The 18,615-nt window shown below is 38.4% G+C and overlaps 1 protein-coding gene across 1 annotated transcript in view; it reads right to left on the bottom strand.

Annotated features, from left to right (window-relative positions):
• The window catches only part of HDAC9 (histone deacetylase 9), an 804,896-nt gene that overhangs the window by 277,638 nt on the left and 508,643 nt on the right, over positions 1–18,615 (bottom strand). Inside the window, exon 16 of the mRNA XM_029233513.1 lies at positions 17,240–17,289. Coding sequence (XP_029089346.1) covers positions 17,240–17,289 — 50 coding nt within the window. The remainder of the gene's footprint in view (positions 1–17,239; positions 17,290–18,615) is intronic.

Below are 18,615 nucleotides of genomic sequence, written 5' to 3' on the forward strand. Positions count from 1 at the left end.
ATGAGATCCTTGCTGGGTAATCTTGGTTGTAGCTTTTTCTGTTTCATCACTTTAAATATGTCCTGCCACTCCCTTCTGGCTTGCAGAGTTTCTGCTGAAAGATCAGCTGTTAACCTTATGGGGATTCCCTTGTATGTTATGTGTTGCTTTTCCCTCGCTGCTTTTAATATTTTTTCTTTGTATTTAACATTTGATAGTTTGATTAATATGTGTCTTGACATGTTTCTCCTTGGATTTTTCCTGTATGGGACTCTCTGCGCTTCCTCGTTTGATTGACTATTTCCTTTCCCATATTAGGGAAGTTTTCAACTGTAATCTCTTCAAATATTTTCTCAGTCCCTTTCTTTTTCTCTTCTTCTTCTGGAACCCCTATGATTTGAATATTGGTGTGTTTAATGTTGTCCCAAGGTCTCTGAGACTGTCCTCAATTCTTTTCATTCTTTTTCCTTTATTCTGCTCTGCAGTAGTTATTTCCACCATTTTATCTTCCAGGTCACTTATCCGTTCTTCTGCCTCAGTTATTCTGGTATTGATTCCTTCTAGAGAATTTTTAATTTCATTTATTGTGCTGTTCATTATTGTTTGCTCTTTAGTTCTTCTAGGTCCTTGTTAAACGTTTCTTGTATTTTCTCCATTCTGTTTCCAAGATTTTGGATATCTTTACTATCATTATTATGAATTCTTTTTCAGGTAGACTGCCTATTTCCTCTTCATTTGTTTGATCTGGTGGGTTTTTACCTTGCTCCTTTATCTGCTGTGTGTTTCTCTGTCTTCTCATTTTGCTTAACTTACTGTGTTTGGGGTCTCCTTTTCACAGGTCGCTGGTTCGTAGTTTTCATTGTTTCTGGTGTCTGCCCCCAGTGGCTAAGGTTGGTTCAGTGGGTTGTGTAGTCTTCCTGGTGGAGGGGACTGGTGCCTGTGTTCTGGTGGATGAGGTTGGATCTTGTCTCTGATGGGCAGGACTGCATCCGGTGGTGTGTTCTGGGGTGTCTGTGACCTTATTATGATTTTAGGCAGCCTGTCTGCTAATGGATGGGGTTGTGTTTCTGTCTTGCTAGTCGTTTGACATAGGGTGTCCAATACTGTAGCTTGCTGGTCGTTCAGTGGAGCTGGGTCTTAGCGTTGAGATGGAGATCTCTGGGAGAGCTTTTGCCGTTTGATATTAGGTTGAGCCGGGAGGCCTGTGGTGGACCAATGTCCTGAAATCGGCTCTCCCACCTCTGAGGCTCAGGGCTGACATGTGGCCAGTGCACCAAGATGCTGTCAGCCACACGGCTCAGAAGAAAAGGGGGAGAAAAGAACGAAAAAAATAAAAATAAAATAAATTTGTAAAATAAAAATAGAAATTATTAAAAATTAAAAAAATTAAAAAGTAATAAAGACAAAATAAAAGAAAGAAGAGAGCAACGAAATCAAAAAAGAAATCCATCAATGATAGCAAGTGCTAAAACTATACTAAAAACCAAAAACAGAAAAAAAAAAACCAAAAACGGACAGACAGAACCCTAGGACCGATGGTAAAAGCAAAGCTATACAGACACAATCACAGAAAGAAGCATACACATACACACTCACTAAAAGAGAAAAAGTAAAAATATCTATATATCTTTTGGGAAGTCTGAAGTCTTCTGCCAGCGTTCAGTAGGTGTTCCGTAGGAATTGCTCCACATGTAGATGTATTTTTAATGTATTTATGGGGAGGAAGGTGATCTCCACGTCTTACTCCTCTGCCATCTTGAGGGTCTCCCCCACAATGCACGTATAATTATAGCTTACTGAACCATCTTACCTGTTGTGTACTTCTGCCCTCAATGTCATTATGATATTGCTCATTTTTAAAGGAAATCTGCACCAGATCACATGGCCGACCAATTGGAAAACAGCATCTGAAACTGGGACGTGGTACCGACCCTTCTAATTCACGCTGAGCACAAGGAGAGTGGAGATGGGAGAGGATGGACGGTCTGTTTCCAGTTTGTTCCCAGACTGTCCCAGGGACTGACTTCCCGGGGCTCCCTCCTTGGGGGGCACTGTAGGGACCCACGCTAAGAAGACGCGGTTAGCTGTGGCATTAAAACCTGGCAGGCCAGAGATAATATTTCTTTTTTCCGCACCACGATCATTAGTCCATGCCCACAGCATGCTGGCTTAACAGAAACTAAGGCAGATGCCACAGAAACAAAACCACAGAACCTGTGGAGCCAGAAGGGCCTGAGAGGGCAACAGTCCTCTAATAAGCTTTTTAACAGTTTCCAAGGAAGCAATCTTCAGACAATGTCTCCTCTACCTTATCCCATTCTTTGGGGTGGTAGCCTTTGCTTAGGCCACCATCAATGTTTAGTACAACACCGCCTTATTTATTTTTGTTGACCTAAGAGTTAGAGACCTTGAAAACTACCATTTCCACTTAAAAGCTGTTCAAACTTGGACAAGTTCATTAACCATTCCAAGCCTTAAGAAAAATGGAGATAATACCGCTTTCCACCTTTATTAGCATTAAATTAGTCAGTGCATGTAAAGTGCTTACCACAGTACGACACAATGGTGAAAGTACAGTACAGTAAGCTCTAAGTAAATGCTAATAACTAAGAAAAAAAAAATTCCAGAGGTTTGTTCCAAAATTACTTTCTATTCTGCAGTACACCAAAAACAAAAATCATATGTGATAATGCTGGAAGTCAGAAACCACCTCCAATCACGAAGCTACATTTTCTTTTAGCTACATATGGATCTAGTTCAACTAGAGTTTCCTGAATGAATGTGGGCCTTTTCCAAGCACATCCAGCATAGCTCAATCATTGGCACCCGAAACAAAGCTCAGGCTCTGAAAAGCTGCACGTGATAGCAATTAAGCTACCTGTACTGAAAGTATTTAAAAGGGAAAGAGAATGACTTAGAAGAAAAGGAATTTAGGCACAGTCTCCTTTATATAATCTAAATGCAGCTTGTTGATTCCTTTCGGAAATATTCCCAGAGTTAAATGTAATACTATTGTGCCCATTAACAGAACAAGTTTCATATGCACTGTGCGTGGTTAATGTGGTACACGACTGCTCCTTGGATTCCTTGAATATTTCCCCTTGAAAGTTGGGAATCAAAACTCCTTGGCTACTACTAAGTGGTTTAGTAAGCTCTTGCTGCTATGCTATGCTGCTTCTAGGGCCACAGGGCATTTCTGAATAATTGAGTTTAAACTTTAAATAATGATCAGATGCCCCTAGAAACCTCCTGACAGACACCAGACTCAACAAAGAAACTGAGGTTTTTCATCATCGTACTTATTCTGTACCATTTTAGGTATGTTGTATAAAAGTTTAACTGTAAAAGAAATTCAATATATTTTCAACTTTTGCATTGCATCAGGTAAAGTATAATTTTTAAATGAATCATCTATTGTGGACCAGACATTTCTGCACACAACATCTTTGTAACTTAGAAATTATCAAATATTTTAAAATCACTGAAATTGTTTTAGTGTGGTTTGATTTCTAAGACATTTTAGCTTTAATATATCTACACAGCTTAGTCAGTTTTAAATTCTACATTACATATAATGGAATCTGCAAGCCAAATTTCTTATTTGTCCGTTTTGGGAATAGAATAACTACCTTTTATCCACTTAAGAGATATTTGAAAAGTTCAATATTTTTCTATCATCAAGCCTCCACTCTTACAGCTAGAACTGAAGATTCCAGTAGATATTTTCTTTCTGGGAATACTGATTGTGGGGGTGGGAGTAGGAAAGATTCGAGAGAGAAAAACCGAATTTATTAGTAGATTCAGTGCAAGAGGTAGTAAAATCAAATTTATTACCCAAAGAAAGGAAAAAGGAAATATCTTTGGTCAGCATCTAAAGAAAGAGATATGGGGCAGTAAGGATACCTAGTAAGTGTTGGACCCTGTGTTAAACATTTTACAAACATAACTCAATTTATTCCCCATGATAGCTTAAAAAATGTATTACAGTCACTTTTACAAAAAAGGAAACTGAGTTTAGGAGGTTAAGTAACTTGACTAAAGTTACATAGTTGATAAGGCACAGAGCTGGGATTTCAATCAAAGTCAACCCTAGACATGGATATTGTTATGGATTGAATTGTATCCCCCCTGCCCCACCCCCAATTCAAATGTTGAAGCTCAGTGTGACTATATTTGTAGACAGGGCCTTTACAAAGGTAATTTATGTTAAATGAGGTCACCAGTGTAGGTTCTTAATCCAATAGGACTGGTGTCCTTATAAGAAGAGGAAGTGACACAAGGGATGTGTACACACGGAGAAAAGGCCCTGTGAGGACACAAGAGAGAAGGCAGCCACCTGCAAGCCAAGGAGAGAGGCGTCAGGAGAAACCAATCCTTCCAGCACCTTGAACTTAGAGTTCTAGTTTCCAGAACTGTGATAAAATAAATTTCTGTTGCTTGAGCCACCCAGTCTGTGATATTTTTTTATGGCAGCCCCAGTGGACTGACACAGATATGAACTTTAAAAGAGATTCTTTAGAAAACCAAAATTCAAAAAGAGTCATGTACCACAATGTTCATTGCAGCTCTATTTACAATAGCCAGGACATGGAAGCAACCTAAGTGTCCATCGACAGATGAATGGATAAAGATGTGGCACATATATACAATGGAATATTACTCAGCCATAAAAAGAAATGAAATTGAGTTATTTGTAGTGAGGTGGATGGACCTCGAGTCTGTCATACAGAGTGAAGTAAGTCAGAAAGAGAAAAACAAATACCATATGCTAACACATATATATGGAATCTACAAAAAAAAAAAAAATGCTCATGAAGAACCTGGGGCAAGACGGAAATAAAGACGCAGACCTACTAGAGAATGGACTTGAGGACATGGGGAGGGGGAAGGGTAAGCTGGGACAAAGTGAGAGACTGGCATGGACATATATACACTACCAAAGGTAAAACAGATAGCTAGTGGGAAGCAGTCACATAGCACAGGGAGATCAGCTCGGTGCTTTGTGACCACCTAGAGGGGTGGGATAGGGAGGGTGGGAGGGAGACACACAAGAGGGAGGAGATATGGGGATATATGTATATGTATAGCTGATTCACTGTGTTATAAAGCAGAAACTAACACACCATTGTAAAGCAATTATACTCCAATAAAACTGTTTAAAAAATAAGAGAGATTCTTTATTGTTTGTTCTGTAGATCTCTTCTTAACGATATACCGTGAAAGCTAGTGTTAAGTGCCGTGAGTGCAGGGCTACGGGTGCCTGTATCTTCAGGGTCTGACACATAATAGATGATTAATAAATTTTTGTAAAGGGAATAAATTAATGAATGAAAACAAATTCATTCCATAGTGATATATTTCTTGACAGTGTTCTCCTGTGGCTAAATAAAGATAAAATGTGACATAAAAATCCCTCTTCCATTTAGCTCTTGTATGACATATACAGCTGAGTGAAGAACCATTCTTTTTTCCTCAGTCAGTGTCACACCTAGACCTGAAGCTTTCATTTGCCAGAATCAGGTGCCTCCTTTCCCTGGCATGGCATCCAGCATCACCTGGAGTTTCCTCTAGCACCCTGGACCTCTGCTGTCATGGTTCACCCCTGCCCCTCATAGAAACTTCCTTGCCTGTAACTATTTGCCCAAAGGAGACAGACTGCTTATCTAAGTCTTAGTCAACCAGATCCCCAAGCATGTCACATTTGTCCCTAAGGAGAAAGATAAAGCACATTTCATTAATCACCTCTACTTAAAAGAAGTAAAGAAACTGAAGCACAGAAAAATTAAATGATTTGTCCATTCACGGTCATATAGGATCTTGTCACTCAAACTGTGGTCCATGGGTCAGCAGCATTGACATCACATGGGTGTTTGTTAAAAATGCAGAACCTCAGGCCCCATCCAGTACTGTTGAATCAGATTCTACACTTCACAGTCAGAGAAACACTTTTCAAGTTTTGACAGTGTGGAGATTTGAATCCAAATATTCCAATTCCTAAATCAAGGTTCTTTGTCCATGTGCTTCATCATAGGGGCTTCTAAAAACAATGGCCTCCCCCTCCTTATTAGTCTCCTTACAGTGCCAGGATTCTAATGGTAGAACATCAGCTGGGTAGGTGCATCCTATGAGACCCCAGGGTTTCAGAGCTCTGAAGCTTTTAAATCACACCCTTGAGACAGCAGCCTATTTATTCTCTGCAAAAGGAGAAAAAATTCGGGCCACGCGTCAAAGTGGGGAAGTGGCCATTCTATAGACACAGCTGTCATTGATAACCTATATCATTACATTTCATCTTCACAATAACACAATGAGAGAGGCTTCATTATCCCTATTATACAGATGAAGAAACTGAGACTCACATGAATGAAATAATTATTAACAGAGACTTTGCATCGCTGGTTTCTCTGACTCCAGGGCTGGGCAGAAGGACATATCCCCTAAAATCATAAAACCTCTCAGGGATAGTTCTGCAGTCATCTAGGTAGCAACACCTCTTGAGAGGCCACTATAACTCTGGGTTATCATCACTTTTCTCCTCCGTAGTATAATGCTGAGAGACCTACTTCTGGGCTGAGGAGCTATGGTATTCTTTATTGGATTCTTCTTCATTTGGCTCTGCAGCCTGTAACAATGGGTGTTCTCCCCTCTCCCATGTGATACAACATGCCAGCTCTTCGAATGTATGTATTCATTTCATGTTAGATGTTCTGCTGAAACCCTGAGACCTTTGAAATGGAGCTGGGATGGATTTATGATGACAATGGGTGGGTGAAACCACATGCTTTCTCTCTTTTGTTCAACACTGAGAGGAACACATGAATGACAGCCCGTTCCCTTGGGATCACTTGTAGGTTATAATGCCCACACCTTACCTTCTTTAGTCATGGTGAGATGAAAAAGAAACAGAGCAACTACAGGGAGGACCTTCAGATTCCAAGGAAAACCATGGATATGATGAATGAACACTGTGACCAACATTCCATATGGAAAGAAGGCGTGAACTATTAATGCAGCAGCTGGAGGAGACAAGGGGCAGGCCATGTACGTTAATGCTCTACTACAAACCCCCTCCCAGTATGATCGACTGCTTTCTGGCAGCTCTACTGACCTTACATGTGCAATTTTTAGTCACTCTTCATCTTCAGAAAAATACCCCTTTGCTATTTGCGTGCCAATAACAAGAAAAATTGAAGTAACATGTTTGTTGTGGCAAAGTGCTACATCTTGAGACTCAGGATCTTTAGTTAAGATACTGGTGGACTAAAGGATTTGACAAATAATATACGGATTCCTGTGGGTTATGTGGTCAGTGAAGGAACGTGAGAGTTCCCATTGTTGCTATTCACAATTTCAGTGACCTGCTGATCAGTCCTACCAAGACTGAGTTAGAGCTACAGCCAAGTAATATCATGTTAGTATTTTCCTACTGCTTCTTTATTTAATCTGATGCACATACTGTGTAAAGGGTATTTCATAATAAGCTGATCTTTTTATTCACTAAACAATGCATGTTAGAGCCCCATTCCTACCAAAAGCAACTTAATAAAATTAACTCTGACTCAGTCGGTGTGTGAAATGAGATTCTCTCTAACCCACTCCACAGTGGTTTCCTCCAAGGCCAGAGATTCTTCAGTGGTCCAGTTAGAGTTGAAATGCTGTATACAGCTACATAATTTTTTACCTCAAATTAATGATGTCTGAGTTCATGGATTTAATACTTTATAGGAATTTCAATTAAAAAGAGAATGTTCTTGGCAAAAGGAACAATTTTGCTTTTCTTATGGTTAGGGTTATTCTCATTTGGGAAAGGAGTGCTGACAATCATGTGAGGTTGAAATTATGGTGAGTTGTGTGTGCACAGAACTGTGGTTAAGAGCTTGGGAATCAGGAGACTTCTATTATACTTCACCACCTACTAACTATGAGACTTGAACAAGTTACTCTCCTCTCTGAGCCTCAGTTTCCTTTTCTGTAGACTACAAAGCCTCAGTTACACAGTTAGTACTAAGTCTCCTGGGACTGAATGATTACACTTCGGAATGGTATAGAATCACTTTGAGAAGTCTTTAAAGATTGTTATAAAGGATAACAATGTATCCACAGTACATATTAGAGACCATATAAATCATATTATTTAGAATATGATAAAAGCATAAATAAACCAAATGGTTTGGGATGCGTATCATTCTCAAATGTATTAGCCCTTCAATAGTCTTATTAGCCTCAATAAAAACAATGAATTAATGTATATGCTTCATTGCTAAGGTGTGTCATCACTCTGTATTTCAAGTCCTTTATTTTACTTATTATTTTATATTTAAAAATAAAACACGACCCAGTGATAATGATGCTGCTGGCCTAGGAGTTGGGAGCTATGGATTCTGCTTGGGGGTTTGGAATGATTAAGTCCTAGGAACTCTGCTGTGAACTGCCTACTATGGCTCAAGCATTCAGTAAACTAATTTATTTTAGTTTTGGATTCTGTAAGAAAAACTATGTGTATTGTTTGAGAATCATAATAGTTATACTTTATTAAACTTTCTGCCAAAATACTTGGCAAAGACAAATCCAGTAATGATATATCAATACTAGGTATTAGATATTAGTTACAGGATGAATATCTGGACCCGAAACTATCCACGGTAGAAATGTGACAAGGGGAAAATAAGTGTAGTTTTTTCACATCAAAATGAAAGTCTGAGGTGAGCCTGGATTTATCTGCATTTCAGGCTGCACAGCACAGAAGCTGTCCCAAAGATTCCTTTTTCCTAGGTAGTCTCATTTCCTTTGTCAACTCTAAATTTTTGTTGGAACTAAGGTTTTATGTTTTCTTGATAATCAGAAGTGACAATCAGTGATGTATATTCAAATTTATTCTAGTATGTTTTAATTTCTGAATTTTTGTTTCATAGAATCATAGATTTCCTGAGTTAAGTAGAAGCCTGAAGTTCATCAAATCCATTTACCTTCAGCAACTGCAAACTCTAAGGTGCAATTTTTCTTGTCTGAATGTTTATAATCAAGAACCATAGGTCAGTAAAGAAAATGAACAGAGTAAAATGACAGAAAAAGGAATTCCAGAAATGAATATGTTTTCTTCTTCCCTACTACTGACACTACTTTGGTTGACATAGTTGCGTATGTCTTTTTTACAGGTGTTGTAGCCCCGAGTGTAAAAAACACATGTGTAAAGCTTTGATGATAGCATTTCTAAGCTATCTCATTTTGACAACAGAAGAATAGTTTTTTATATTCATTTTTACTTTAAATAAGAAAATGAAAATGAAATTTCAAAATGCATGCTGTTGTCGGGACTTCCCTGGTGGTACAGTGGATAAGAATCCACCTGCCAATGCAGGGGACACGGGTTCGATCCCTACTGCGGGAAGATCCCACATGCCGCGGAGCAATCAAGCCCGTGCACCACAACTACTGAGCCTGCGCTCTAGGGCCCACATGCCACGATTACTGAGCCCGCGTGCCACAACTACTGAGGCCCGCGTGCCTAGAACCCGTGCTCCGCAACAAGAGAAGCCACCGCAATGAGAAGCCCACGCACCGCAACGAAGAGTAGCCCCCACTCTTCGCAACTAGAGAAAGCCCGCGCGCAGCAACGAAGACCCAACGCAGCCAAAAAAAAAAAAAAAATTAAATTAAATTTAAAAAAAAAAAAGAAAAATTAAGAAAAACCCATAAAAAAACCCCAAAATGCATCCTGTTGTGTTTAGCCATAATGTCAAAGCAATCGAAAGAATTTAATCACTGATGGCATGCTACAGTTAAGTGAATTAAGGAGGAAGTTAAGGTTTTCATTTCTAATTTTCCTCTTCCCTGCAATGGACATCATGCATTTAAAGATTCTATAAAATTTTACAGTTCGCAGTAAACACAGAGTAATGTATGTATGTCTATCTCTGTGGGGAATGTTGTCTATTTCCCTGCAACTACCATTGAGTATACACAATTAGCATAATTTATGCAATACTGGAAACTTCCTTTGTTATTTAAAAAGAATTTCCTGGCTTGCATAATATTTTGTACTATATTTTCCAAGTCTGGGGCAACATGATCTTTTTGTGGAATCCACAGCATGAAACAAAATTCTCAAAACAATTTCATTAAGGCCACTTATCTGTTTTACTTTTTCCAGGTGCCCTGGGGTGTTCCTGCTAGTATCATTTGCATCAAGTTTAAAACTAATGAAAATCCAAATACAATTAGAAAGGGAGATGAGGAAAGGAGAGATTCCAAATTAGGGTGGATCCTCTTATTGTGCTGGAGGGAAGAGGATTGTGATGCATCTTTGATAGCAGCAGTGGAGGAAATGAAACACTGATTGCAAGCCAGGTTTGAGCTGACCATTAATATGAGAGAAATCAACATTATCCTGATTACTGCATGTGAGAAACAGATGCCATTCCCTCCTCTTTCTGCAGATGTAACAAAAGGCATTGTGCTCGCTTGGGATAACTGGGTGGGAATAACACATGATGCATATACTTAAGATAAGAGGAAGGGGTTCCTGAATCATTATCAAAATTTCAGGAATGTCCAAATTTTGGCATAAGCATTAGGTTTTGGTTCTGTTTTTATCTGAGGAAAAAAATTTTCTACTAATCGACAACTGCTTAGTCCGTTTGTCAAAAATACGGTGTGTTATGAGAGCCTAAACAGTTAATGCCTGGACGCCTCCCCGCTACTCCACAGTTGTAACCCACCCCGAACACACACACACAAACACACACACACACCCCCAAGTTCATTCCTAATTGTTCTGGAATATTCAGCTTACAACTGCTGGAGTTAACCTCCACACCCCTCTTCTTTCTTTTCTGTTCTGGAAGCTCCCTCCTCTGTGCTCCCACAGCATAACGTTTATCCAGATTAGCCCACTGAAAAGGCTAGGAGCAATGGGAAAAGTAGTCTTGTCTCATTAGTCTTTGCCTTCCTGCTCCTTGTCTAATCACTGGCAACGAGCCTTATCTTATTTTTTCCTGCCCTTCACCCCTCTTATGATGGCACATGTTATGCCTCCTAAAATACTGATTTTTTTGTTTCAAAGAAGACCACTGCAAACAGCAGAAAAATGTATTAACCAAACCTTTCTGTTATGTTGAATTTAACCATATGTCCATAGATTTGGTCATAAAATAAATCATTCCTTGATATTATAATACATTATCATTCCTTGATAATATAATATATGATAATATAATACAGAAAGCTGTCTTTGAAAGGCTTGCCACTGGAACTTTTTTTCAATTGTCATTGGGGGAATGAATGTGGAGGACCAATGTGCTATATAATAAATGGGAAAATAATATGAAGTTATAAGTGTAGTGAAAGAATAGAATTTGCTTCTGAAAATATGTGTGTGTGTGTATATATATATATATCATATTTATATATATGTACATTTCATATATCAGAGGGGAGAGCTTACATTTTTAATTTGACAAAATTCAAGAAAATTTGACACATTTCATCCAAACCTGCCTCCTCTATAGGGAGTATAATTAGTATATAACTAAAATGTCTCCTGAAAACCTCTGAGCAATTGAAATGAGCCTCAAATTACCTCCACACAATCACCTAATCCTTCTCCCTATTTCCCCCTCCCAAAAAATCACAAAAAAATGACATCCATAAGCCTCACAGGGTGCCAGATCTAGGCGTAATCAAAGAGAATATGGACAGAGTAAAAGTTTGTAATAAAAAGCCAGTGTCATGTTCACGGACTGACTGAGCTGCTGCTGGAGAAGGTGCCTTGATTAAACCTCCCAGAGCCTCATTTTTGGCACATCTTTGACCAGTTAGGCAGGCCCAGATTCTGCCCATGCTCTGCAATTCCTCATTCCTCCCAGGGAATTGTTCTGCCTCTTCCACAGCTCCTCCTCCAATCAAGGGTCTGACACTGCCCATTGACCACGTTTATTTTTCTGCCTTTTGGCACTAGGAGCTTGTCTGTTGTAGGATAAAAGTGGAATTCTCTGCTGTCTGCACGGCTTTCCCCAGGGAACAGAGCATGAAACCCAAACTTATATATAAAATCATATCCTGTTTGCAAACATCATATTCCCTTTGCTTCTCGCTAATCTGGTCCTGTAAACCCCAGCACAGCTTGAGAGCCCATTCCTCATCTAAACAAATGCCATAAGCCCCTTTATACTTTTACAACCATGTCAAAAAATAATATTGCCTGCCAATAGTGATGTGATTGGAGTTGCCTCCTCCGAGCCATAAAAGAAGTGCAGAGTCTGTTATCAATTTCTCTAAGTGTATCAGGGGAATTATGGGTCGATTCAGTTCCAAGTTATAAATGACAACTCAAAAGCCGCAGAAGCGTTTGAAGCTGGGAGCTGATGACGACATTATCATAAAAGCCTGCTCGTCCTTGCTTTTGTGGGTTTTTTTGTGGCCTATCAAGTGAAGAGGGAAAAATAAGGCTGAGAAATGACTTCAAGATTTCTTCACACAGCAGCAGGTCAGATGGCCAGGAAAATGGTCACTATTTTTAGTGATATACCCTGAGGAGTGAGAACTAAAGTGGTCCAGCACTGGCTTTTGTTTCCAGAGTCCCTTAATTATCTGTTTCACTATATGACTACCAAGGCCCAGGATTTGGTAAAATGCTCTTTTCAGTTGGTGCATTTTCTTGCAGTGCAATCACACAGTAATCAGAAATGAGTCATGCCATAGTAACTAAACAAAATGAGAACCAAACACAAAGGAATTTGGAAACCTTGAGATTGTTGTCCAAAATGCAATTCTGTAGAGCACACTTTAAAGCAACTTATTACCATTCACCCATTGAGCTACTTGACCAAATTATCACCTGCAATTTTACAGGAAAAGCTAATAAGAGGTAGAGATTTTTAAAATTTCATAATGTCCCAGGCAGACCCCTCAAAAGCCAATTAATCCATCAGCATTCAGTAGGTATAAATTAAACCCATCTGGTAGGAAGGTATATATTCTAGGCAACTGGGGTTTATCCCAACAACTGGGGAGCATTAAGTGTTTTGGAATTTAAACCAATGGGTTCATCTTAGATAATATGAACCGGAAGAAATGCCTTAAGACAAAAGTGATTTTAGGGGTTTCCAAGCTTGCTGGTGTGCCCCCACGTTGCCAAGCTGGGCCACTCCATGTTCATACTGGGTATCTTTTGTATACTTAATATGTCTTGGACTGTCCTGGAGGTAAAAATTTAGATGGATACAAATCCACAGGACCCAGAGTTTCTCTTAGGACTTATATCAAAACCAAAGATCTTAGGAGTCAAGATGGTTCCTGAATGTCTAAGAACACAATCTGACTCCTAAAAAAACCCCAAAACACTGAATCAAGCTAGTTCTCTAGAGCATCAACAAGCGTAGGTATACACAACACAACACATACACACTCACCTAGACCTACATAAACACCACCAGGAGACCTATACGCCAATTTGAAAAACAGAGGTGCCTCTCTCCAGCACTTTCCAGCAGTGATGGAGTCAAACTAATCCAGTCTTACTCTTCCTGCTTCTGCTTGTGCAAGCTAGATTTATCCACCACCTTTGCTACCACCATACTGATTAGGTGTTATTCTACGACACCCACTGTGCCAGAAGCAGCAGTCACTATTCATTCCTTGGGTACTTCTAAGAGTTTACTAGAGCAGTTCTTGCTAAAGAATAAGAAGTTTACTTGGTATGTGTTTAGCACAGTTGAGTACATGTATTTTATGTTCAAGGCATAGTGAGTCATAGGCACAGCAGAGGTCAGACTTGGGAAGTGGGTCCTAGCGAACTGTCCTCATTTCAACTCTGGATCATGAATTAAATGTACTCGTTATGTGAGTGGGAGTTTGATGATCACGACTCTTTTCACAGCTTTGATTTCCTCCCCATTACCATCCCCACTAAGTAGTCATTAACTTTGCTTCATTCTTTGCCTCATTTGTAGGTAATCAGCCATTCTCTAAAAATGGCCACTTGGGATGTCAGAAAATAAGTGCAGAAACCAATGAAACCCATTTTAAAAGTCAGTAAATTCTCTGCTTTCTAGAATGACTCTGTAAGCTCCTGGCTTCACTGGAGGTTTGCAAAAAATGAGCATGGATTAATGTGGGATGGTGACTATCCTGTCCTAGGAGTCAAAAAGCAAAGGTCACTGGTGAGCTGCCATCAAGGGGACCACACTACATTAGCCACACAGATGCACTGCTAGGCTCCAGGGGCTGCGGCTGGTCTGTTGAAGATGAGAGCGTTGGAAGGACCTAAAATGCTCTTTTGGAACTCCTCCACATGGACGTGCATGTCAACCTCATACCTTCAGCCTTTCAGCTTTTACTAAGTAACTTCAGCAAAATAACCTCACTTCTCTGAGCCTTCAGGTTCTCATTGGCAAAATGGTGTTAATAATTACGACTATGTTATAACGATATTACAAACCTCAGGTGCATGTTGGTGAACTGTAAAGTCCAAATGGATATTGGTTGTAGTTGCCATTTTTATTTCTAGAAGGCAGAGTCACAGGTGAAGGAATAGAAAGATTATCCTTGCAAAATCTAGCATCACTAAAATGACAGAATTAGCTGAAAATGTATGGGATTTCCCTGTATAAAATTTAGTTATAGCAAAATATCACCTAAAACGTACTCAGGACTAGTTGTGTTCTTTCCTTCAATATCTAAGAAACTTAACTGACTTAAATTCCTTAGTCCTTGGAAACCTGATCTAGAATTACTTTGTCCTAACATGAGTTAGCACTCAGTTCTACAGGATGATGGCTTGTTACTGGTAAGGGTTAACTTTAAATAGATTGCAGGTTATAGGGTATGTTCTAATCATCCACAAAAATGCAGACATTTTTCTTCATACATTGTTCGATTTGAACAAATTTGTCCTTGAAATATGGTATAAATATCCTGGGTTAAAAAGGCTTTGTTAATTATTGAAGACAAAAATGGCCTCAGGAGGTTCACAAACAAAATGTCCCACAATGCAAAGTGCTTTGTGAAGTTTATGCCATTTTCACCAGGAATATAATGCATATGCATACTCAGTATGACTCTACTGAAAACTGAATTCTGCTATGAAACTACGTTATAAACCCTCTCATATTACCTTTTCTCTAGCAATATAAAAGTCTAGCAAAGTGGCTTCACACAGGAACCTGTATTTAGCAGGGCCCCAAGTTTGGATTACTTTGGTATTTTTGCCATCTTGAAATTCTTAATAATTTCTGAACAAAGGGATCTCTATTTTCATTTGGCATTGAGCCCTACAAATTATGTAGCCATAATAACCTGAAGTCCAGCATAACTTTTACTGAAAAACAGCCTTAAACACAACTGACCAGATAAATCAAAGGATATATTTTTGGAATTTTATGTTATTTAAAAGCAGTAAACAGAAACAATTCCATTTACCAACACATCAAAAAGAATAAAATACCTAGGAATAAACCTACCTAAGGAAGCAAAAGACCTGTACTCAGAAAACCATAAGATGCTGATGAAAGAAACTGGAGATGACACAAACTGATGGAGAGATATACCATGTTCTTGGATTGGAAGAATCAATATTGTCAAAATGGATATACTGCCCAAAACAATCTACAGGTTAAATGTAATCCCTATCAAATTACCAATGGCATTTTTCACAGAATTAGAACAAAAAACTTCACAACTTGTATGGAAACACAAAAGACCACGAATAGCCAAAGCAATCTTGAGAAAGAAAAACAGAGCTGGAGGAATCAGGCTGCCTGACTTCAGATTATACTACAAAGCTACAGTCATCAAAACAGTATGGTACTGGCACAAAAACAAATATAGATCAATGGAACAGGATAGAAAGTCCAGAGATAAACCCACGCACCTGTGGTCACCTAATCTATGACAAAGGAGGCAAGAATATACAATGGAGAAAAGACAGACTCTTCAATAAGTGGTGCTGGGAAAACTGGACAGCTACATGTAAACAAATGAAATTAGAACACTCCCTAATACCATACACAGCAGTAAACTCAAAGTGGATTAAAGACCTAAATGTAAGACCAGATACTATAAAACTCTTAGAGGAAAACAGGCAGAACACTCTTTCACATAAATAGCAGCAAGATCTTTTTGGATCCACCTCCTAGAGTAATAAAAATACAAACAAAAATAAACAAATGGGACCTAGTGAAACTTCAAAGCTTTTGCACAGCAAAGGAAACCATAAACAAAACAAAAAGACAAATGACAGAATGGGAGAAAATATTTGCAAACAAAGCAACCAACAAGGGATTCATCTCCAAAATATACAAACAGCTCATGCAGCTCAATATCAAAAAAATAAACAACCCAATGGAAAAATTGGCAGAATATCTAAATAGACATTTATCCAAAGAAGACATACAGATGGTCAAAAAGCACTCAAAACTACAATGAGGTATCACCTCACACCAGTCAGAATGGCCATGATCAAAATATATACAAACAATAAATGCTGGAGAGGGTGTGGAGAAAAGGGAACCCTCCTACACTGTTGGTGGAAATGTAAATCGGTACAACCATTATGGAGAACAGTATGGTGGTTCCTTAAAACACTAAACCTATGACTACCATATGATCCAGCAATCCCATCCCTGGGCATATATCTGGAGAACACCATTATTCGAAAAGATACATGCACCCCAATGTTCACTGCAGTGTTATTTACAATAGCCAGGACATGGAGGCACCCTAAATGCCCATCGACAGACAAATGGATAAAGAAGGTATGGTACATATATACAATGGAATATTACTCAGCCATAAAAAAGAACGAAATAATGCCATTTGCAGCAACATGGATGGACCCAGAGATTGTCATACTGAGTGAAGTATGTCAGACAGAGAAAGACAAATACCATATGATATCGCCTGTATGTACAATCTAAAAAAAAAATGGTACAAATGAACTTATTTACAGAACAGAGTCACAGGTGTAGAAAACAAAGTTACGGTTACCAGGGGGAAAAGGGGGTGGGGATAATTTGAGTGACTGGGATTGACATATACACACTACTATATATAAAATAGATAACTAATAAGGACCTGCTGTATAGTACAGGGAACTCTACTCAGTACTCTGTAATGACCTATATGGGAAAAGAATCTAAAAAAGAGTGGATATATGTATAACTGATTTACTTTACTGTACACGTGAAACTAACACAACATTATAAATCAACTATACTCCAATAAAAAAATTTTCTTAAAAAGCAGTAAACAAACTCATACTTACCCCAAGTCCACCACAAGGTAATGAAGAAAAAAACTTTTGAGAAGAGTCACCTACACAGTAAGAAGACATGAAAAAATATATAAATTGGAATATAATTATAGTTTAAAAAATTTTTGGTGTTTATTAACACATAATATGTCACATCGTATTTATCACTTGACTCAGAAGGAAACTGATCAAATTTTAGATAGTTAAGAACTCAAAGCAAATTAATGCATATATTATTACATGTAGAGCCTTTTACCCCACATGAACAAACACATACTTATGAAAGTTGAGTCTCAAGATTTTTTTCAACTGCCCTACAGGATGTTTATCACAATACCTTTTTTGTTTATAACTTATCATAAATAACTCAGCTGTTCATTACGTGTATCCTTCCAGTGTAATGTTTTGAGCCCCAAAGTTTATGAAATACACTGTCAGTTTTTACATGCTCCAAATATTAAAGCATTTATTTAAGTATACAGACCTATCTTTAAGTTCTACTTCAGATATAGCTAAGACCAAGTATACTATAAACCTCTCCAACATCCACAATTTTTAAAACAAATAAGTCACAAATCACTATAAATAGGATAACCTTTTGGGGATCTATATAATATACATATAAATGTATCTTTAAAGTAAATGCCAAAATCTTACTTGTGACTATCTTTTGGAATTGAGATTTTATGGAAGTTTTAATCATTTTTGTTTACCTGCACTTTGATTTTCTACATTATCTACTACATGTATAGAGAAAACAACAAATTACTACTCCTAAACCTCCAACACTAAAATCTGTCTTGCAAAGTAATTAAAGGAAAGGCAGTGGGCATTTCTATATCACAGTTAAACAGCTCTGAAGTGACTCATATGGGTCACTCAGGAGATTCGTGGTAGAACCAGGTACAAACCTCCATTTCACTTATCCTAATTCATTTGTTCTACTGATGATCAATGAAATAAATAATGAAAATTGAAAACAGGTTTGTGATGGAATTCACATCATGTCAGTAAAAGTCTAAATAGATTTTACTGTCACAGAAGAAAGTTTATTTTGAAAACAATAAATTGTATGAGTTTTCACATGCAATTGCTAACAGATGGAAAATGATAAAGAAAAATGTAAGTGCAAATGAAAAAATAAGATATCTCGTTATATATAAGGAGCCTCACGGAAAAAAGATGGAAAGTCAACAAAAAAAATAAACAAATCATGAAAAAATATTAAAACTGGAATACTGACATCAGTAAAAGATACATAAAAAATTTTATGGGGGCTTCCCTGGTGGCGCAGTGGTTGAGAGTCCGCCTGCCGATGCAGGGGACAGGGGTTCGTGCCCTGGTCCAGGAAGATCCCACATGCCGTGGAGCAGCTAGGCCCGTGAGCC

The sequence above is a fragment of the Monodon monoceros genome, unplaced genomic scaffold, assembly GCF_005190385.1.
Source record: "Monodon monoceros isolate NGI ecotype Baffin Bay Population unplaced genomic scaffold, NGI_Narwhal_1 Super_Scaffold_2, whole genome shotgun sequence".
NCBI lineage: Eukaryota > Metazoa > Chordata > Mammalia > Artiodactyla > Monodontidae > Monodon > Monodon monoceros.